Raw genomic sequence first — 23,573 nt, 5'->3', positions numbered from 1 at the left:
GGAAAGTCTTCAGCTAAGCCAAAAGAAACTGCCATGAGAATGATGGAAATTGCGGAACCCCCCACTTCTGCTCACCAAGGGGAAAGAACTCCAGCCTACACCAAAGGGCCGGTGGATGCCTCAGATGACAGCTCGGAGGGCGAACCCCTGGTAAGTGGACACATCACACCCATCCTCAAGACAGTGACTATATTAATTCCCCCCATGCCCGAAGCTGTGAAGGTGAAAGCCTTAATAGACTCTGGCTGCACCCGCTGCCTCATTAGCCCAACACTAGTGGGGAATCTGGGCATCCCATCGAGGAGACTGGAACAACCAATCTCATTTGGCCAGTTAGATGGATCCATAGCGGGGGGGGGTGCCAGCTACCCTAGCCAGCTTACCAATACACCTCTCCCTGGGCAAACATGAGGAGGACATAACGTTTGTGGTGACCCCAGGCATGGAATGCCCAATGATCCTAGGGATGGAATGGTTAAAAAAAATGGAACCCCTGGTAAATTGGAGGACGACAGAAATCAAATTCCTGAAGGGGGACCCTATGGACTTAAAACCCCAAGGGAGGCTACCAGAATCCAGAATAGAAAAAGCATCCATAGGAGAGGAAAATACCAGAGGAATACAGAGACCTTGCTGAAGTTTTCAGTGAGGAGAGGGCGAATGAGCTCCCCCCCCCCACAACCCACAGACTGTACCATTGAATTCAAGCCTGGGGCAAAACTCCCGAAGCCCAGATTATACTCCATGAGCCCAAAGGGGAAGGAGGAAATGGAAAGATTCATTAAAAAAAACCTAGAGAGAGGTTTCATTGAGCCAGCCAAGCCTAAAGTGGCTGCCCCGGTCCTTTTTAGAGAGAAGAAGGATGGCTCTTTACGTTTATGCGTGGATTATAGGGCCCTGAATACAATCAGTGAAAGCAACCTATACCCTCTGCCCCTCATGAAAGACATGCTGTCACACCTATCGAAAGGGAATTTTTTTTCTAAACTAGACCTAAGGGAAGCTTACTATCGCGTGAGAATTAAGGAAGGGGATGAATGGAAGACTGCATTTAACTGCCCCATGGGGTGCTATCAATTCAAAGTCTTGCCATTTGGATTACAAGGGGGCCTTGCAGTCTTTATGCAATTAATCAATGACGTTCTAATTGAGCACCTGTTTAAGGGGGTCCTTGTTTACTTGGATGACATTCTTATCTTCACTAAAAGCAGCACCAGTAACCACAAGAACCCAAGCCAAATTAAAACCACAACTGGACAGCCAAACTGGAATTGAATTCAGAAAAAGTTGGAAACGGATGGTTCCAGAAAAACAAAAATGTGTGCACAATGAGAGACGGGTTGCCTTGGGTAGGGGAAAGTTATATATACCAACAACCCAAAGAGTCACTTTCATGCAGCTTTGCCATGACAGAAAATCAGCAGGGCATTTTGGATTTGTAAAAACTTTACAATTAATTAAACGGCAATTTTGGTGGCCATCCATGAAAAAGGACATTGAAAGTTATATAGCCAGTTGTCCAAAATGTGCCACGGCAAAGAGGTTGCAAGGGAAATCGCCAGGACTACTACAAACAGTGGCAAGTCCCTCAGCCCCCTGGAAACAAATAGCCATGGATTTTATAGTGGAATTGCCAGAAAGCAATGGGAATACTGTTGTCTGGACGGTCACGGACTTGTTTTCCAAACAGGTACACTTTATCCCTTGCCAAAAGATTCCCACTGCAAAAGCCTTAGCAAAACTTTTCATCCAGCACATTTACAGATTGCATGGGGCACCCCAACGCATCATCTCTGACATGGGGGTGCAATTTACGTCTGCATTTTGGAAGGAATTTTTATCCCTCTTAGGAACCACTCAGGGACTGACATCTAGCCACCACCCACAAGGAAATGGGGGGGCTGAAAAAATGAACTCCGTACTTAAGCAATATTTAAGATGTTTTCTTAGTTTCCAGCAGACCGAGTGGGCGGACTTACTCCCTTTTGCAGAAGTTGCCTACAATAATGCAGTCCACTCCAGCACAGGTTACACTCCTTTCCAAATAGCCACTAGTCAAAGTTTCAACCCCATGCCAGAATTAACCCCAAACGAACCAACGATCCCATCACTGAAAGAATGGATGGAAAAACTACAAAACACCTGGCCAATAGTTAGAAAAGCACTAGATGAAGCTAGGCAGGCATACAAAGCACAAGCTGATAAAAAAAAGGGATGAGCCTACACCATTCATTATAGGAGAAATGGTGTACTTATCTACAAAATACCTAAAGTCCCTACAACCATGTAAAAAATTTGGACCAAAATATATAGGACCTTTTCCAATTAAAAGAATCATAAACCCAGTAACAGTAGAATTAGAATTACCCAAAAATCTCAGGCAAATACACCCAATTTTTCATTGCAACTTGCTGAAAAGAGAGCATCAGTCAGCTTTACGACCAAAAATCCCCCCACCACCACCTCCACTCATGGTAGAGGGCGAACAACACTTCGAAATAAAGGAAATCCTAGACTCTAGGAGATATCACGGAATGACTCAGTACCTAGTTGCCTGGAAACACCTCCCTGCCTCACAAAACGAGTGGGTCCATAAACGTCATGTCAGAACCCTGAAGCTATTAAAAAAGTTTCACACAGAGTATCATAACAAGCCTGACTAACTTTTATACCTGTTTTGTTTTCTTTCAGGTGGATCTCTCTTATTTTTGAGGGGGCCGGATGTCAGAATCCAATTATATTTCATCTCTAGTTATCAAATATAGAAAACACCAATTCTGCCTTCTCTGGATTCTGCCATAAGAGGGAGAGAAGGGGGTGAACAAAGGGGCTTTATGGCCCTCACTTCTTTCAGTATACTTCAAAGGAACTGAATGTGTGTATTGCAAAAGAACTAACCATAAGAATGGAACCATTTCCTTTCATGTAGTTTCTTTGAAGTCTCCATCCAGCTGGGCAGTAATGAAAAGGGGGTGGAAGTGTAATGCCCGAGACTGTCACTGAAAGAGGGGGTTGATTGGGTGGGGCTACTGGGGAACCCCTTAAAACCATGAATTGGAGAGCTTGGACCCCAAGTCCTGTCTAGAACACCTGCAACCACTCTCTCTTAATAAAGGATTCCTGTTGGAAGAATTATTCCAAGAGTTCTGTCTTCTTAAGATGCAAAGTGGGATGGATCCTTACACATGTTTTAGTAAAGATTAAATATAATATAGGAACCATAAAGAAAAATACACAGAACTTACAGAAACATTACCAGACATAAAATTGTATTAATAATGTTAGCAATAAAAAGTATAATTTTGGAAACATTAAAATGGCTGCTAATATCCCTGAGAAAAGAAAATGTTTATCTTCTTTGTATTATTGGGTGAGAGCATTTGGTGAATATCGAAGATGCACAAATTATGGTAAAAATGGGAAAACATTGCTTTGGGTAGCCTTATCCCAAACTATTTAGGCTGTTCTGGTCATATCAGCACTTTGAATTGGGTCCAGAGATACGTTGATAGCTAAAGCTAAAAGTAGTAGAGCTTTTTTTTTATCACAATAGCATTCAAACAAACCGTACTGCATATGGCTATAACTATGATGTAAAAAGCAAAGGAAAGAAAAAGAAAGCATATGTATGAACCTTTAAATGAACCTATTTAAACAGTGCTATTTCACATGATTTGTGCCATTATTTGTCACTAAGCCTTGAAAATCTGAGCATTTAGCATCCCACTGTGACAAGTTTATTGAACATCTTATGATAAAATTGCTTAGCATGCTGACTCAGTGCATTTCTCAGCTTTCCAACTGATTTCAGTGGGGAGCCTAGTGTTTTGACTGCCCTAGATTTGTCATATTAGTTTCAGCAATTGCTGCCTAAATAGTCAAAGTAATGGAATTTGTGAGGAAAGTGACAACTTTCTCCAGCCATATCTCACATGGAAGTGGTTAATTAAAATTAGTTGGGGGCAGTAGGATTGCTTGATTGGTGAAATCATCACTGATATAGCTGAATGAGAAAATAATTTGTTTGGGTTTTTGTTATGTACTGAATATACATATAAAGTTGTGTTAATCCCTGCTAAAGTGAAACTCATTTAACTCCAACTGCTTGTGAAGCTAAAATGAAACTAACCTTTAGATGACCCTGACTGTTAACTCCAACTGTTTTGGAGGGAAACTTTGAACATTCATATTTGGGTGGGCTTTTTCAAGTATTGTGATTGGTTAAGGCCCTGTGGGCTAAGAGAATAAATTACCTGCAGTTCTCCGGTTCTAGTTTGAGTCAATAAATGATGTTGTAACTATGCTGGTCTGCTCCTTGCTTACTGAAACCCACTACATAATAGCTTTCATTAAAATATATCTAATTTGGTGTGAAAAGTTTGTTGAACAGGTAATGAACATTTCTCAGAGTTCCATAGCTCTCAGTACATTTTCACAAACTGATACAAAGAGAACCTCATGCCTGGCCAATCAAAATCTCCAGTTCAGTAGTGTTTCTTTCAATATCCCAGATGCATGACTCACATAAAAATATAAATAGCAATAGCATTTAGACTTATATGCCACTTCATCGTTCTTTATAGCACTCTCTAAGCAATTTACAGAATCAGCATATTACCCCTAACAATCTGGATCCTCATTTTACCAACACTGGAAGGATGGAAGAATGAGTCAACCTTGAGTTGGTCAGAATCAAACTGCTAGCATTAGGCAGAATTAGCCTGCAATACTGCATTTTAACCATGCATTGCGTTACCATGGCTCTTGTGCTACTTTCTACTACTTTTACTACGTACTATTACTACTACAATGGGTTTATTTTATTTGAAAGATTAAGATAATATAAAGAATTTAGCATTAAAATCCTATGTTGCCATTATATAACTATTATGTTATCATCCAGTTATGTAACTATGATTTATATAAGATCATACGTGCACATACATATGCATTTATATATAAATTACATACCTAATGTTTGTATTATACACTGTTTTACTGTAAATGTCACAAGCAGATTCATACATAGACAAAATATCAGCATACTAGATTGAAATTCCCTTTCATGTAAGGAATAAACATAAGAATAATACAGGTAGTCCTCAAGTTACAAACATTCACTTAGTGAATGTTCAAAATTATGACATTTCTGCCAAAAATAGTTATGAACAGATCCCAAAGTTACTTATTTGCAACATTACAGTGATAGTTCACACTTACCACAGAGATCCTGCAACATGCTATTTTGGTGCCATGTCTGAGAGTCCCAAACTGCCCACTCTCGCCTCCTGCACAGTCTTGGGTGCTGGAGCCCTTGTCCAGCCAGGCAGAGAAGCACTGGGCCGTCATCTCCCCTTCCCTTCCCTGCCAAGCCCCAGCCACTCTCACAAGTGAGTGCAGCCTGGTCCTGCTCTGCTACTTGCTGGAGTGCCAAACCTGCCCGGATTTCACAAATTGTACTGCCGCGGACCTGGAGAGCTTGGCATGGGACTAAAAAAAAAAAGTTCAATCAGACTTTCCAACTTCATGAATTTTTTTTTTTTTTTAGAGAAGTTGGAAAGTCTGATTTAACTTTTTTTTTTAGTCCCATGAACTTCTTTTACTTGCAGGGCAGTGGAGATACATGACGGAGCTGGAAAGCAGGTTTGTTTAGGAGCCCCTCTTGCAATTTAGCAAAGGAATGCTTTTGGCAATCTGTGGCAGCAGAGAAATGAGACAGAGTTGGAGAGTAGGATTGGGGTTTTTTTGTAGAGATTTTATTAGTTTTCTCTTACATACATATATTAATTTCTCAACCAACACACTGTCTGGGTTTAAAAACGCTAATACATATTGAATTCCTAATCCTTCATTCTTTCCTCTAGCCACTGATAGAATAAGTCCCAAGTTTGGTAATATTCTGTTTCTTCTATCTTTCAGTCTCATAGTTAATCTGTCTATCTTTGCACATTCCAATATTTTTTCTGATTAGTTCTTCCTCCGGTAGTAATCCTTCATCTTTCCAATATTGCGCAAAAATTATTCTTGCTGCTATTGTGACATGCAGAATCAAATATAGGCTTTGTTTATTAATCTTTTCTGGCATTATACCTAATAAGAAAAGTTCAGGTTTAAAATCAACATGTTCTCCTAACATTTTTTCTAACCAGGTATGTATCTTTTTCAATAAACCTTAGCTTTACCACATGTCCACCAAACATGAAATAAGTGCCTGAGTTGTACTTACATTTCCAGCATCTATTTGACATATTTTTAAATATTTTTGCTATTCTTGCTGGTGGCAAGTGCCATCTATAAAACATTTTATATAAATTTTCTTTATATGAGGTTGACATTGTCAATTTATAATTCCTCTTCCATAACTTTTGCCACTTTTCTAGTTCTATATTATAACCAAAGTTTTTCACCCATCTTATCATTGTTTCTGTTGTATGCTGGGATCGGTGAAGCATTGAAGAGATTGGAGTGAAAGTAACAGTTCTTTTATTGAATTAACACAGAAGCGACTCTAACAGCTGCTTGGCTTCTATTTATATTGGACTGCCACTAGGCGGCAGCCAATGAATTTAAAGCACTATTTGTCATCTAAAGTGCAGGCTTGTAACAATACACAAACGGTTGAAGACTTGTTTAAACATAATCATTTAACTACTTTATAACTGCCCTTATAAAATAGGTCAATATAACAACAGTTTCTTTAATTTGTTCACTTTCCATTTCCAGGATCAACAAAAAATTATATATTTCCTTAATTCATTTCTCATCTGAATTTAACAAAATCTTATCAAATACAGTTTGTTCTTTATAAAATCCATACAGTTTCACGTCTTTTTCATATCTATTTTGCATCTGTAACTGTGTCCACCACAACAGGTCGATACCCTGATTTTCCAATTCTTGTTTAGATTTTAAATACCGATCAATATTTAGAATATCTCTATATGTCCATCTTTTTCAAAACCCACCAAATTTGGATGTACGAATGCTTCCATTGTTGATAACCACCCTGGAATTTTTAAATATATTTTAGTTTTATTTTTTTCCCATACTGTTAACAAAGCATTTCTTATATAGTGATTTTGGAAATATTTATGAACTCTTTTTCCCATACTATAAGAAGGCGTGCCATCCCAATTGTAAGTCATGCCCCTCCAAATATAACAACCTTTTATTTCTAAGAGTTATCCATTCTTTCACCCATGTTAAAACAGATACTTGATAATACAAAGCCCAATCTGGTAGCCCAAAACCTCCATTTTCCTTAGCATCTTAATTCGCACTTTCTTTCCCGGCCAAACAAAATTCAAAATTAATGAGTTTAGATCTTTGAAGAATTTTTTTCTCAAGTTTTATCGAAATTGTTTGAAATAATAGAATCTTCGGCAATACATTCATTTTGCTGTAGCAATTCTTCCTAGTATTGATAGTTGCAGATTCTTCCACCTTTCCAAGTCCAATTTTATTTGTTTCAATAATTTTATATAGTTATCTTCTGTTATTGTTGAGCATTTGGCCGATAAATATATACCCAAATATTTAACCTTTTTCATTATCTGTACCTCTATTTTTTCTGACATTTGTTTTTTCTATTTATCTGTAAGATTCTTAACTATTACTTTGGTTTTTTCTCTATTTATTTTTACTCCTGCCATTTCTCCATACTGTTCTATCTTTCCTCATAATTTAGGGATCATCTCCAAAGGTTCTTCTAAGATAAATACTAGATCATCAGTGAATGCTTGTAATTTATATATTTTGTCTTTTATCTCCAGCCCTTTAATTTCTGTGTATTGTCTAATAAGTTTCTATTTAAAACTTCCAAAGTAAAAATGAATAGCAATGGGGATAGTGGACAACCTTGTCTTCTGCCTTTTTCTTATCTCAAAACTCTCAGTACAGTCTCCGTTCACAATCACTTTGGCTGTCTGCTTGTTATATATTGTTTTTATCATATTTATAAAGTTCTGTCCCAAGTCCATCATTTGTAGTTGCTGAATCATAAATTGCCAGGAAACATTGTCAAATGCCTTTTGGGCATCTAAGAACATTAGTGCCAATTGTTTCTCTGGGTGTAATTCATAGTATTCTAGTACATCTATTATCACTCTTAAGTTGTTTTTAATTTGTCTCTTTAGTAAAAAGCTGTTTTGATCTGGATGTATAAATTCGACTAAGTATTTTTTCAGTCTCTCTGCCATTATTGTAATCCACATTAAGCAATGAAATCGGTCTATAATTCTTAATCTGCGTCAAATCTGAATCTTCTTTTGGTATTACAATAATATTGGCTTCCATCCATGTAGATGGGAGTTTAGCCTCTAATAAAAGTCCATTACAAACATCTTTCAGTGGTTCATTTAGTATGTCTTGTAAATTTTTATATAGCTCTGCCGGAAGCCCATCTGGACCCAGTGTTTTCCCATTTTTTTGTCTTTTTATGGCCTCTAATATTTCCCTTATTGTAATCCTAACATAGTTTTAAATGTCTCTGGAATTTTGGAAAATTAGTTTCTTCCAGGTATTGAACAATTCTCTCTCTTGAAGTTTCCTCTTTCTCATACAGTTCCTTGTAATATTCCTTAATTATTTTTTTATTTCTTCATTTTTAAATTGTAAATAGACTTTCTCGTCTACTGAGTTATGTATCATTTTCTTCTCTTTCTAGTTTTTTTTATTTTATAATCTAACCATGTTCCTGGTTTATTGGCATTCTCAAAAAAATTCTGTTTTGCTCTCTTTATCTGTTCTGCCATTTTTATGTTTTATTATGTCCATTTCTCTTTTCAAAGTCTTTTTCTGTGGATTTTTTTGTAATTCTGATTCTAACTTTCCAAATTTTCCTTTTAATAGTACATATTGCTGTCTTCTGTGTTTATTTTTCTTTGCCATATATGTTATAGCTATGCCTCCAAAGAACACTTTGACTATATCCCATACATTTTGTAATGTTGTATCTTCTTTTTTATTTTCTTTAAAGAAAAATTCCATTTCTTTTTTTGCTAGCTCTAAAAATTCTCTTTCTTTTAGTATAGATTGATTTAAAGTTTATCTTTGTCTTTTTTATATTCCTTTCCATATCACTTTCAGAGGGTTATGGTCTGCCCATGTGCCCATTTCTATCTCAATTTCCTGTACATTCATCCTCAATTCAGACATCATCCAAATCATATCAATTCTTTTTGGCTGTTTGAGTAAAAAGTATATTTTTGTGGGTTGATTTCCCTCCAGATATCTGTATTCCAATTTCCGCTGCCATATCAAAGAATGTCCTGGGTAATCTTCTTCTTCTGTTTTTTTCTATTTTATTGTTCCATCTGTTACTGCATTAAAATCTCCTACTAGACAGATATTTTGGTACTCCATTTCTATTATTTTTCTATGTAGGCTTTGATAAAATTCTTCTTGATTATTATTTGGTGCATAAATTGCCACTAACAATGTTTGCTTTTGGTATAAATATATTTCTACCATTACAATTCTTCCTTCTTTATCTGAATATATCAATTTAGAATCTATTGTCTTTGCTGTATACAGCAACCCCTCTTTTTTTCTGATGTGCTGATGTGTAATAAAGTTTCTGAATTTTTGAATGTTCCAATAATTTATGGTGCTGCTCTTTTATATGTGTCTCTTGCAAACAAATCATGTCTATGTTCAATTTCTGTAATTTCCTAAAAATTTTGTTTCTTTTTGATGGGGAGTTTAGTCCATTTACATTAACTGAAAAAAATCCATTTTCTTTTTCCATTTCCATTATTTATATTTAGGTCAAGTCGCTCTCATAATCCTCTGTTCTTTGGCAGTTCCTTCACCTTCACCCATTAGTTCATCTTTCTCTTTCGGTTCTCCTGTTTGTGCATTTTCTCCTTGAGTTGTCTCTTCCATTTGCTTCTGCTCCTTACTCTCTCCTTGTCGTTGTGGCACTCCTTCATCTAAAATTGCTCTATTCCTTGCTTCAAAGTCCTCTGCTTTCCAGATTGAATTGAATCGATATCTTGTATTATTCCAATTTATAAGAATGCCTTCCAGCATTAGCCATCTGAAGTTTATGCCTTTGGCAATCAGCTTTGTAATTAAGAAGTAGTAGTGTCTTCAAGTATCTCTTACTCTCTTACTTTAAAATCAAATTTCTTTGTTTTTATATTGTAATGGCTCATTCCTCACTTTTCTCAGTACTTCATCCCCTGTTGTTTTCTTTATAAACCTTACATGTACTTCTCTTGGTAGTCTATTTTTCCTTGCATAGCTTGAGTTCATGTGAAACATTTCATCAATCTCCATTTGGATCTCCACTCTATCTGCCTTCAGAGCCTCTGCCAGAAGATCAATGATCACGACTGCTATGTTTTCTTCTCCATCCTCAGGGATATTTTGAAATCTCAGGTAGTGTTCCACTTTCTCCATTTCTAGAATCTTAACTGCCCCCTCTAGGTCTTGCTTTGCTTGTTCTAATTTTTCATTTTTTTTGTAATAACATTTCCATCTTTTTATCAATGTCCTCTGATTTATCTTTGATTTTCTGAATTCTTTGTTTATTTTTAATAATCATTTGATTTTGGACTCCAAATTATGCCTTTATATCCAGGATTTCTTCGCTTACTTTTTCAAGTTTACTTTGTGTCTCTTCATGATTTTTTTGCATCATCTCTTGAATCAGTTTTAATGAAGTCTGCATTTCATTCAGGGCAGTACTTATTTTCTCACGTTGCAGCATTGTTTCACTAAATTCCTGGGTTGTTGGACTGGATTGTCTCACAGAGGGTGCAGAAGAAGTTTTCTTCATAAGTCTAGTAATGTTTGATGTACTCATTTTATAGCTCCCAGTCTTAAACCAAGGTCCAAAATGCAAAAGGGAGCCAGCTGTTTTAGGCCAAATCCACCTCCCCCAGTCAGGTCTTAGTTATAAAGCATTCACTTTCTTCAAATAATGTCTGTTTAGTTTTAGCCAAAGTCAACAAATATAAACATGAGAGGTCCTCTTCCTTATAATCTCACATCAAGGCACCTTGATGTTTGCAGGTGTCTCTCAAGTTCATTATCGTGAAAGCATTTTTTCCACTGATTATTAGTGTTGTCGTTTCTTCTTTTGCCACTATATGTCCTCCTCGACTTATTTATCAATGTCCGATACTGTCTTTAAAGCATTTTCCCCTCTTGTAATTGCTTGCCATCTTTAAATTAATCCTTCTGGGGGTCTTTTCTTTTCAGCTTTTTCCCATTAGGGACTCAACGTTTTATAATCTTCAAGGAGAAGGAAAAGATTCTAGCTCATGCAGTCTCAGTATGCTGTTGACAGTCAGCTGTTTTGCGGAGCTTTCCTTCCAGCTGGAGACAAATTGGGCTGCCTCGGCTCACCCGGCAGCCTTTCTTCCACCTTTTCAGAGGAGTTCTTCAGTTCACTCAGATTGGCTGCTGCCTGATCTGAGCTCCTGGAGTGTCCCTCCTTCTTTGTTACCCCTCAGCAACTTTCCAACCCTTTAAGGGTCACTGGGCGAAGCGAAACTGGACTGGAAAGCCGAAGCTTCCATCCGTCCCATCGGCGACCAAACCAGAAAACCCAGAGTTAGAGAGTAGGATTGTTTAGGAGCCTCTCTTGCAATTTAGTGAAGGAATGCTTTTGGGAAGCAAGGGGAACAGGATGATGGTGTGCCAAGCTCTCCAGCTCTGCAGCAACACAATTTGTGAAACCTGGGTAGGTTCGGCACGCCAGCAAGTGGTGGGGTGGAGCTGCACCTGCTTGTGTGAGAGGCTGGGGCTTGGCGGGGAGGGGAGAGACCATTCTGGCACTTCTCCACATAGCTGGACAAGGGCTGTGGCACTCAAGATCATGCAGGAGGTGAACATGGGAAGTGCAGGGCTTTCAAATGGGGCATCAAAGGTAAATTAGCGGTTGGTGAAGGGATGGGGAGGAAAGGCTCAAGCAGCTTGGGACCCCGAGGGGTGGAAGGAGGAGCATGAGGTTTGTCAATGGGTGGGTGGAGGCCTTTGGTGGCTGGACACAGTGGTCTTGTCCTGCACTAGCCCCCCTGGCCTTCCTTAGATACCTTGTGTGCACTTAACAATCTGCACATTTGATTAGCGATTGCATGAGCCAAAGCAGGGAGTGATCATGTTCAAGTTACGCCACTCACACCTACAAATTCTCAGGTTACAAATGTAATTGGCAAGCTCCATTATATTTGTAACTCAAGGGCTACCTGTAGTTTTTCTATATATGAATCACAGCCCAAGCCACTGAAGAACAATCCCGTATTTCCAAATAACTCAAAATCTACTTGATAATACAACATGAAGAACCTTCCATGATATTCAGTTAAAATTCATCCCTTAATTGATACATAAATAAGAAAATACATATATACATACTATGAAGATTTCACATAATGTGGCATTGTAGTATGAACTTTGTTATAGGTAATTAAGTCAACATAGGGGTTGTCTAGATCCTCAAAATTCTCTGAACCAATACAGCCTCTGTTTGGATGAGAACATGAAAAAATAAGGCATATTAATCTAACAAAATTGTCCAAAAGCAATTATTTCCAGGATGAACAGAAAACTTAGCAGTGCTTATAATAAACCCTCACAAAATATTTTGGGAACATATTTTAGGGAAGCTTAAAAAAAGAAATGGTTGAATTAATTCCCTGCAAAGCCTTTATATTCTGGCTTGAGAAACTGACAGATTATATCAAGCCAACATAACTCATGACCTATCATGCCTACAAGTTATTAAGCTATTCTTTGTCACATAGATATATAGACATTTTGGCTGACCATGATTTTATTTTGGATTTTATCATTAATAGAGAATTCAGAAAAAGGGCATGATCCTTTGTGGAACTTATTAAGTTCCTCAAATGTCATAGTCTTTGTGGCAACTTCATAATCTTTGCAGCAATTTCATAAACTGAGTTTTAGACAATCTGATGAAAGGATTAACATTAACAGCAGACACTTTACTGAGTCATTCATTACCAATCATTTCCTTTCTTATTCCTTAGCTCCTCTGTCAGTGGTCAAGTCATGAGCATATTTACAATAAATAAGAATTTCCAACATGAATAAAAAGAATATAAGTCCTAAAAGTCCAACTTCCTATCATTTACAATAGTTATTTAATGCTTTCAGCAAGTTATGCTCTTTTGTAGTTTAATATGAACAGCTGATTATTGTACTGTATTATATTGTATAGTTATATTCAAATATATACAATTTATATTTTATATTTTACAGCATAGTGCCTCTTAATTTGAGTTTATCAAATAGCTATCTATTTTTCATGAAAGTGTTTTAATTTTTTTTAATTTTTACATGACACATTAAGCAAATATTTACCACTATATCTTGCTCAGATGAATTCATGCATGCACACACATATACATACATACACAGATTTATACATATATATGTAAATGTCTAATTTTCTATTGAAGCTCAAAATTACATATTGAAACAGAAACTATAACTTACGTGTATGAAGGGAGATGCTGAGTTCGAGAATTTGGGCTAACACTGTCAAAGATTAAACATATCTTAAATTATTTAAATTTACTATTAATATAAAAGTGTGTACTATGAAATGTAACTATTAAGGCCCAATTATATATTACACAGATTAAGCAAAGAGTAATACCCTTTATAAGACACTTCTAGCAATGCCCAAACATCCTCTTCTATCCCGAGACTCTGTTGCATCCATATATTTAGCATATTTTGGTGCCCACCAGTTTGTTTGTTTTTTCAGAAATGACAGCATTACAACCATTTGTCCAGGATGATATAAGATTACTTGCTTTGAGTAGGGGATTGGAATACAAGACTTCTAAGATTCCTTCCAGCTCTGTGGCTTTATTATTCTATCTATTGCTTTCCAACTTCTGCTGGCACAACCAGCACTCTACATTCTGATTGCTGAACTATATTTATTGGCTGTTATACACTATGAGGAAGAGGAGGTATCCACTCTTCTCTCCATTTACAAGTTGCTGCTAACTACATTTATTTTATTCTTGGTTATTGAGTTATCTGTTTCCCTAGTGGAGTAGAGGAACACTGGAACTTTTGTTTAATTGGTTCACTGATGGGCTTTCTTTGTTACAAGTTCATCAGCACAATACAGATAATCATCGATTTATGACCACAATTGAGCCCCAAATTTCTGTGACATATTTGTTAAGTGAATTTTGCCCCATTTTATAGAATAGAACTAGAAGGGACCTTGGAGGACTACTAGTCCAGCCCCCTGTTCAAACAGGAGAACCTATACCATTTCAGACAAGTAACTGTCCAGTCTCTTCCCCAAAACCTTCAGTGATATAGCGCCCAAGATTTCTAAAGGCAAGCCGTTCCACTTGTTAATTGTGCTCACAGTTATGAAGTTTCTCCTTAATTCCAGGTTGCTTCTCTCTTTGTTCAGTTTCCAACCATTGTTTCTTGTCCTGCCCTCTGGTGCTTTGGAGAATAGTTTGCTGCTCTCTTCTTTGTGGCAGCCCCTCAAATACTAGAATACTGCTATCATGTCACTCCTATTTCTTCTTTTCTTTAGACTAGCCAGACCCAAGTCCTGCAGCCATTCTTCATATGTTTTAGTCTCCAGGCCTTTTACCATTTTAGTTGTTCTTCTCTGTACTTTTTCCAGGGTGTCAAAATGTTTTTTGTAGTATGGTGGCCAAAACTGGTTGCAGTATTCTAGGTGTGGTCTCACTAGGGTTTTATAAAGTGGTACTAATACTTCATGTGATCTTGATTCTATGCCTCTGTTTATACAACCCAGGATTGTATTAGCTTTTTTGGTGGCTGCTGCACACTGCTGGCTCATAGTCAAGTGATCATCCACTAGGATTCCAAGGTCCCTCTCACAGTTACTGTTTTTAAGCCAGATCTCACCCAGTCGGTACTTATACTTTTAATATTTCCTGCCTAAATGTAAAACTTTGCTTTTTTCCAGATTAAAATTCATTTTGTTGAATAGGGCCTATTGTTCAAGTTTGTCAAGATCTTTTTGGATCTTGAGCTAGTCTCCTGGGATGTTAGCTATTCCTGCCGATTTAGTATCATCTGCAAATGTGATGAGTTTCCCTTTTATTCCCTCACCTAAGTCATTTATGAAGATATTAAAGAGTACTGGGCCTAAGATGGAGCCTTGTGGTACCCCACTGCTTTCTTCACGTTTCTTGCCACAGTTGTTAAGTGAATCATTGCAGTGGTTAAATTAGTGACATAGTTGTTAAGTGAATCTGGCTCCCTCATTGACTTTGCTTGTCAGAAGGTTACAAAAGGTGTTCACATGAGCTTGCAATCATCATAAATATGAGTCAATTGCCAAGCATCTGAATTTTGATCACGTGACCATGGGGATGCTGCAACAATCATAAGTATAAAAAATCGTTATAAGTCACTTTTTTCAGTTTTGTTGTAATTTTGAATGGTCACTAAACAAACTGTTGTAAGGCAAGGACTACCTGTTGAAAAAATGTTGACTTTTCTCTTCTTTTTTTAACCAACTGAAATAGAAATAATCTGCCAGTTTCCCCAACGCTATAGTAGGAAAACAGTAAAATAACAAAATGTTTTTGTTATTTATTCTCATTGGTTTGTTGATAAATAATACTCCCACATTTAGTCTAGACCAGTGGTGGCGAACCTATGGCATGGGTGCCAGAGATGGCACTCAGAGCCCTCTCTGTCGGCATGCGCACCGTCGCCCCAGTCCTAGGCCTTCAGCTGGGTTTTATAAAACCTTTTTGCTTTAGTCCTCCGCAGCCGTGTGCAAAAAAAAAGGGGGGGGTTCAATCAGTCAATTTCAACTTCTCACGGGAAAAAAAAGATCTTGCAAAGTTGGAATTGATTGATTGAAATATTTAGTCCGCCCCCCCCAGTCTGCAGTTACCACTACAGCCACGCCCACCCAATGGGCCACACCCACCCAGCACTCGACGATGCATAAGTGGATTTTGGGTTGCAGGTTGGGCATTCGGTCTCTAAAAGGTTCGTCATCACTGGTCTAGACTAATTTACAAGACAAATTTTATTTTATTTTTATTTATTTTTTTGCATCAAAGCAGAACTGCAAGCAACAACTAATTCAATAATCTTTTCGGAAAGGGAAAAAATTGCTACAAGGGAGCAGCTGGTTGGGGAATCTGGAGATGAAAGACAACTGTGATGTCATGTAGTATTTTGCACTTCCTGCCTTAAGCATCAACCATTCCAGTAACCTGTAAGGACCCACCCCACTTTGCATCTTAAGAAGACAGAACTCTTGGAATAATTCTTCCAACAGGAATCCTTTATTAAGAAGAAGTGGTTGCAGGCATGCTAGACAGGACTTGGGGTCCAAGCCCTCCCATTCAAGGTTTTAAGGGGTTCCCCAGTAGTCCCACCCAATCAACCCCCCTTCCAGTGATAGTTTCAGGCATCACAATTCCACCCCTTTGATGCTTTCTTCCATCTGGATGGAGACTTCAGATAACTACATGAAAGGCAAATACCCTTCTTTGTTATGGTGATGTTCTTTGGTGCTAACGCTTTGAGATTACAATAAACACACATTCAGCATTCAGCTCCCTAGAAGTCTACTGAAGGAAGTGAGGGCCATAAAGCCCCTTTGTTCTCCCCCTTCTCTCCCTCTTATGACAGAATCCAGAGAAGGCAGAATTGGGAGTTTCTATATTTGATAATTAAAGATGAAATATAATTGGATTCTGACATCCGGCCCCTCTTAAAAATAAGAGAGATCCACCTGAAAGAAAACACAAGTATAAAATTTAGTCAGGCTTGTTAGGATACTCTGTGTGAAACTTCTTCAATAGCTTCGGGGCTCTGACATGACGTTTATGGACCCACTCGTTTTGTGAGGGAGGGAGGTGTTTCCAGGCAACTAGGTTCTGAGTTGCTCCATGATATCTCCTAGAATCAACGATTTCCTTTATTTCGAAGTGTTGTTCACCCTCCACCATGAGTGGAGGTGGTGGTGGGGGGATTTTTGGCCGTAGAGGTGACTGATGCTCTCTTTTCAACAAGCTGTAATGAAAAATTGGGTGTATTTGCCTGAGATTTTGGGGTAATTCTAATTCTACTGTTACTGGATTTATGATTCTTTTAATTGGAAAAGGTCCTATATATTTTGGTCCAAGTTTTTTACAGGGTTGTAGGGACTTTAGGTATTTTGTAGATAAGTACACCATTTCTCCTATAATGAATGGTGTAGGCTCAACCCTTTTTTTATCGGCTTGTGTTTTGTATGCCTGCCTAGCTTCATCTAGTGCTTTTCTGACTATTGGCCAGGTGTTTTGTAGTTTCTCCATCCATTCTTTCAGCGAAGGGATCGTTGGTTCGTTTGGGGTTAATTCTGGCATGGGGTTGAAACTTTGACCGGTGGCTATTTGAAAAGGAGTGTAACCTGTGCTGGAGTGGACTGCATTATTGTAGGCAACTTCTGCAAAAGGGAGTAAGTCCGCCCACTCGGTCTGCTGGAAACTAAGAAAACATCTTAAATATTGCTTAAGTACGGAGTTCATTTTTTCAGCCCCCCATTTCCTTGAGGGTGGTGGCTAGATGTCAGTCCCTGAGTGGTTCCTAAGAGGGATAAAAATTCCTTCCAAAATGCAGACGTAAATTGCACCCCCCTGTCAGAGATGATGCGTTGGGGTGCCCCATGCAATCTGTAAATGTGCTGGATGAAAAGTTTTGCTAAGGCTTTTGCAGTGGGAATCTTTTGGCAAGGGATAAAGTGTACCTGTTTGGAAAACAAGTCCGTGACCGTCCAGACAACAGTATTCCCATTGCTTTCTGGCAATTCCACTATAAAATCCATGGCTATTTGTTTCCAGGGGGCTGAGGGACTTGCCACTGTTTGTAGTAGTCCTGGCGATTTCCCTTGCAACCTCTTTGCCGTGGCACATTTTGGACAACTGGCTATATAACTTTCAATGTCCTTTTTCATGGATGGCCACCAAAATTGCCGTTTAATTAAATGTAAAGTTTTTACAAATCCAAAATGCCCTGCTAATTTTGTGTCATGGCAAAGCTGCATGAAAGTTACTCTTTGAGTTGTTGGTATATATAACTTTTCCCCTACCCAAGGCAACCCGTCTCTCATTGTGCACACATTTTTGTTTTTCTGGAACCATTCATCTGTTTCCAAACTTTTTCTGAATTCAATTCCAGTTTGGCTGTCCAGTTGTGGTTTTAATTTGGCTTGGGTTCTTGTGGTTACTGGTGCTGCCAGTTGTGACTCTGCCATTATTGGTCTAGAGTCTGTGGTTCGTGCGCTGTTATATTGAGGCATGCGAGATAGAGCATCTGCCAGGAAGTTCTTTCTCCCTGGTAAATGTTTGAGCTTAAACTGGAATTGGTGAAAATGCTGAGACCAGCGGGCTTGTTTGGGATTGAGTTTCCTGGACGTTTTCAGGGCTTCTAAATTTTTGTGATCGGTCCACACCTGGAAGGGGATTTTGTTGCCTTCCAGGAACTGTCGCCACGTGAGTAATGCCCAACGTATCCCATAAGCCTCCTTCTCCCATACGGGCCAGCGCTGTTCTGTTTCCGTGAGTTTCTTGGATGTATATGCACAGGGTTGCAATACTGCATCATTATTTTCTTGTAATAGCACAGCCCCCACTGCCACATCACTTGCATCTGCCTGTATTATGAAGGGCTTGTCCATATCTGGGTGCCTTAGTACTGGTTCGGCAGAAAAAAGTCTCTTTAGTCTCTCAAACGCTGCTTGGCACTCCATTGTCCATGTTAGTGGCTGGCTAGGTTTTACTGAGGATGCTCCCTTCGTTTTTAGTAAGTTAGTGAGGGGCAAGGCTATCTGGGCAAATGAGGGGATGAATTGGCGGTAAAAGTTTGCAAAGCCCAGGAAACTTTGTAGTTGCTTTCTTGTGCGGGGTGGTGCCCAATCTAATACTGCTTTGACCTTCTCTGGGTCCATTTCAATGCCCTGTGGGGATATGCGATAGCCTAGGTAGTCTATCCTTTCCTGGTGGAATTCGCATTTTGAGAGTTTGGCATATAGGTGAGCGGCTCGCAGCTTCTTTAAAACCGCTCTGACAAGTTTGACGTGTTCTTCTTTTGTTTCAGTAAAGATAAGAATGTCGTCCAAGTAAACAAGGACCCCCTTAAACAGGTGCTCCCTTAGAACGTCATTGATTAATTGCATAAAGACTGCAGGGCCCCCTTGTAATCCAAATGGCAAGACTTTGAATTGATAGCACCCCATGGGGCAGTTAAATGCAGTCTTCCATTCGTCCCCTTCCTTAATTCTTACGCGATAGTAAGCTTCCCTTAGGTCTAGTTTAGAAAAAAATTTTCCCTTTCGATAGGTGTGACAGCATGTCTTTCATGAGGGGCAGCGGGTATAGTTGCTTTCACTGATTGTATTCAGGGCCCTATAATCCACGCATAAACGTAAAGAGCCATCCTTCTTCTCTCTAAAAAGGACCGGGGCAGCCACTTTAGGCTTGGCTGGCTCAATGAAACCTCTCTCCAGGTTTTTTTTTATAAATCTTTCCATTTCCTCCTTCTCCTTTGGGCTCATGGAGTATAATCTGGGCTTCGGGAGTTTTGCCCCAGGCTTGAATTCAATGGTACAGTCTGTGGGTCGGTGGGGGGGAAGCTCATTCGCCCTCTCCTCACTGAAGACTTCAGCAAGGTCCCTATATTCCTCTGGTATTTCTGTTAATCTTTTTTCCTCTCCTATGGATGCTTTTTCTATTCTTGATTCTGGTAGCCTCCCTTGGGGTTTTAAGTCCATAGGGTCCCCCTTCGGGAATTTGATTTCTGTCGTCCTCCAATTTACCCAGGGGTTCCATTTTTTCAACCATTCCATCCCTAGAATCATTGGGCATTCCATACCTGGGGTCACCACAAACGTTAAGTCCTCTTCATGGTTGCCCAGGGAGAGGTGTATTGGCAGAGTGGCTAGGGTAGCTGGCACCCCCCCTGCTATGGATCCATCTAGCTGGCCAAATGAGATTGGTTGTTCCAGTCTCCTGGATGGGATGCCCAGATTCCCCACTAGTGTTGGGCTAATGAGGCAGCGGGTGCAGCCAGAGTCTATTAAGGCTTTCACCTTCACAGCTTCGGGCATGGGGGGGATTAATATAGTCACTGTTTTGAAGATGGGTGTGATGCATCCACTTACCAGGGGTTCGCCCTCCGAGCTGTCATCTGAGGCATCCACCGGCCCTGTGGTGTAGGCTGGAGTTCTTTCCCCTTGGTGAGCAGAGGTGGGGGTTTCTGCAATTTCCATCATTCTCATGGCCGTTTCTTTTGGCTTAGCTGATAATTTTCCGGGTTTGTTGATTGGGGATCTGTCTGGGTTGTGCTGGGGGGCCTTTGAGTGGCATTCTACAGCTCGATGCCCTTCTCTTCCGCACTTGAAACACCCCATTTGCTTCTTGGTTGTATCCGATGATTTCACCGGTTGGTGTGTCAGCTCAGGCGGGGGGCGGCTCCATTGTTTTCCTCGGCGGTGCCTCTTCAATATGTCGATCTCTGCTTCCTCTGCCAAGACGTACCATTCCTCAAGTTGATGTGGGTCCCCTCGGGGCAGGCAAGCATCATATAGATCATAGTTTAGTCCATCTTTGAAATGGCCAAGGAGGATGTCTTCTGGCCAATTCAGTTTGCTGGCAATGGTCCGGAATTTTGTGTATACTCAGCCACTGGGCGTTTGCCTTGCCTCATTGTTTTTATCCTTTCACGGGCTTTGCGATCAGCCAGGGGGTCTTCAAATCGTCTTCTCAAAGAGGACATGAAACGGTTGAAGTTACTGAGTTCTGGGGCATTGGAGTCATGCAAGTTCACTACCCAATCCGCAGCTGGTCCATCCAGGGCAGATTGCACGATCCGGATGCGGGCTTTGTCGCTGGGAATATCCTGCCCATATTCCTCCATGTAGCTGAGGACTTGGGTTAGGAAAAACCCCAAGCGTGTTGGCTCCCCTTTGAATTTCACCTCCAACGGTGGACGTCTTGGAATGGATCGGTGCCTCCGTTGTGGGTGGTAGTGTCTTCCGTCCAGATTGCCATCTGTGGTCCGGTAGGGGGTGGGGCTCCTGGATCAGTAGATGTCCCTGGGGTTGCAGGTTCCACGTCCCCCTCGGTGTCTCTCCCTTTGCGGCTCCAGGAGCTGGGGCGGCCGTAGGGCTCAGTATTCTCCTCTCCTAGGGAGCTGAGAGTTCTCTTCATCAGGTCAATAGCTTTCTCTAGGATCCAGTCTGAGTACAGTGCCCAGCTTCCTCCCTCTTCACTTGCGTGCAGGGATTTCTCCATCTCCTGCTTCCATTCTGGTTGCTTGGTCCCCCGTCTCAGGGTCACCTTTCTTGATTCCTTTCCCCACTCACTTTTCTTTCCAACGCCCATTGACCAGCGAGGCTTGTGGTCCCGTCTCTCCACCACTTCTTCTCCCGAGGAATCTGACCTCTCGGATCCCAACATCTGGCAAGGTTCCAACTGGGTCAGCGGCTCTCTTCCAGGGAGTTTTCCCCCTCTCTTGCTCCATTGTCTGACATGGTAAATTTTTGCAAAATCCCCCGGCAAGGGTCTCCCTTCCAGGTGGATTAATTTTGCAAGTCCTGTCTAATGTAAGGACCCACCCCACTTTGCATCTTAAGAAGACAGAACTCTTGGAATAATTCTTCCAACAGGAATCCTTTATTAAGAAGAAGTGGTTGCAGGCATGCTAGACAGGACTTGGGGTCCAAGCTCTCCCATTCAAGGTTTTAAGGGGTTCCCCAGTAGTCCCACCCAATCAACCCCCCTTCCAGTGATAGTTTCAGGCATCACAATTCCACCCCTTTGATGCTTTCTTCATGGATGGAGACTTCAGATAACTACATGAAAGGCAAATACCCTTCTTTGTTATGGTGATGTTCTTTGGTGCTAACGCTTTGAGGTTACAATAAACACACATTCAGCATTCAGCTCCCTAGAAGTCTACTGAAGGAAGTGAGGGCCATAAAGCCCCTTTGTTTTCCCCCTTCTCTCCCTCTTATGGCAGAATCCAGAGAAGGCAGAATTGGGAGTTTCTATATTTGATAATTAAAGATGAAATATAGTTGGATTCTGACATAACCAATAATCTGCAGAACTCAGGATAATCATTGGCAGATGAACTTGTGGGCACTTCTTTATATTATATGCCAAGTTCACCAACAAAAATGCCAGCAGAAGAGCCACTGAAGCCTTTAAAATAAACAGGAAACTATTGAGCTGTGATGACTTATTACTGACTTCCTAAAGTCCTTAATATATTAGGGATTTTTTTTAAAAATGTCAACACCCTAAAGTTAAAAGATATACCTTACAATTAAAACTTTAATCTTATCATTATAAAAAGCATCTCATTACATAAAGCAAACATATACAATAACTGTAATGCCAAATAGTAAAAAATGGAACTCACAAATTTATTGGCCTGCATGGTACTGTAAATGTTCTCTTTTGAAATCTGTCCCAGAGACCTCCAACAACCTAGCATGATAATTAAAATGTGTGTGTAGGGGAGTTGAATGCAATCTGGAATATTACAATTATCATTACTATTTTTACTGCATCATTGTATTTTTCATCACAGCAAAATACTTTATAAACAATAGCTCATTTCCTTCAGGCTCAAGTTACCAGACCAGTAGGTGAAAAAAAAAAACAACTGCATGTATTGCACATAATTTGTGCATACTTTTCCCAACAGAATAAAAATATCATAAAATAGGTACAATCAGTAAAACAGAAAGGCAGAATGAATATATTTTAAGGAGTCCTTAAAATTGTAGACCATAATTTTACTCGTATGATCCTGAGGAGTCACTGAGGAGCTAACACATATCTTAGCAACAGACTTATATACAGCCCTAATGTGCTTCACAGCACTCTCTGAGTGGTTTACAATTTTAGCATATTGCCCCCAAGACTCTGTGTCCTTAATTTACCAATCTTGGAAGGATGGAAGGCTGAATTAACCTCAACCACCATCAGGATTGAACTCCAGGCTATGGGCAGAGTTTGTCTGCAATACCACATTTAACCACTGTGTCACCGAAGCTCTTAATTCTAATATAAATCCCCTTCCATGGAGTAAAGCCACTGGTCATGCTGGAACCAAAGGCAGAGAAGGAGAGATCTTTTTCTGCAAATTGAGTAATCTCTACTTGAGAGTCTACTGCTTGTGCTTGGGAGTCTTTAAAATTCACTGTAAACTTCCTATTAATTACCATCTATATTCCAGATTATTAGTTGAGCACAGAGAACTATAGCCAATCACCAGCTGATGGTTCTCCTTTAACAGCTATTAAGGAGTTTCATTCTAAAGAAAATCCCTTCTCTCTCATAAATAAAAGAAAAATGACTATTGTTTGCATGGGGTATGATGCCAATAGACTTTGGCCTTAAGCTAGCAAGACAGTATTTCTGTATTAATATTATGTCTGCCCTGTTTTCTTTCCTGCAGAATAGCTGAGGGGATGTAGGACCCTGACAGGGACTGAAAGCAGGTGTGTCCAATCCATGTCCTATGGGCTACAGGACACCCTGGACAGCTAGTAATATAAACCCACAAGATTA

The 23,573-nt window shown here is 39.7% G+C and overlaps 1 protein-coding gene across 3 annotated transcripts in view; it reads right to left on the bottom strand.

The window, feature by feature from the left end:
• SPATA48 (spermatogenesis associated 48) overlaps positions 1 to 23,573 on the bottom strand; it is a 165,174-nt gene that overhangs the window by 43,148 nt on the left and 98,453 nt on the right. The window contains exons 5-7 of one of the 3 annotated variants that reach the window (XM_039336377.1): positions 22,417 to 22,484; positions 13,474 to 13,515; positions 12,367 to 12,474 (exon numbers count right to left, since the gene is read on the bottom strand). In XM_039336377.1, the coding sequence (XP_039192311.1) occupies positions 12,367 to 12,474; positions 13,474 to 13,515; positions 22,417 to 22,484 (218 nt within the window). The remainder of the gene's footprint in view (positions 1 to 12,366; positions 12,475 to 13,473; positions 13,516 to 22,416; positions 22,485 to 23,573) is intronic. The other 2 variants (XM_039336380.1, XM_039336378.1) reach the window with 2 other exon arrangements.

Source organism: Crotalus tigris, unplaced genomic scaffold (genome assembly GCF_016545835.1).
Source record: "Crotalus tigris isolate CLP2741 ecotype Arizona unplaced genomic scaffold, ASM1654583v1 scf7180000017666.379230911805:20528666, whole genome shotgun sequence".
NCBI lineage: Eukaryota > Metazoa > Chordata > Lepidosauria > Squamata > Viperidae > Crotalus > Crotalus tigris.
This window is presented reverse-complemented; position numbering and strand designations above follow the sequence as displayed.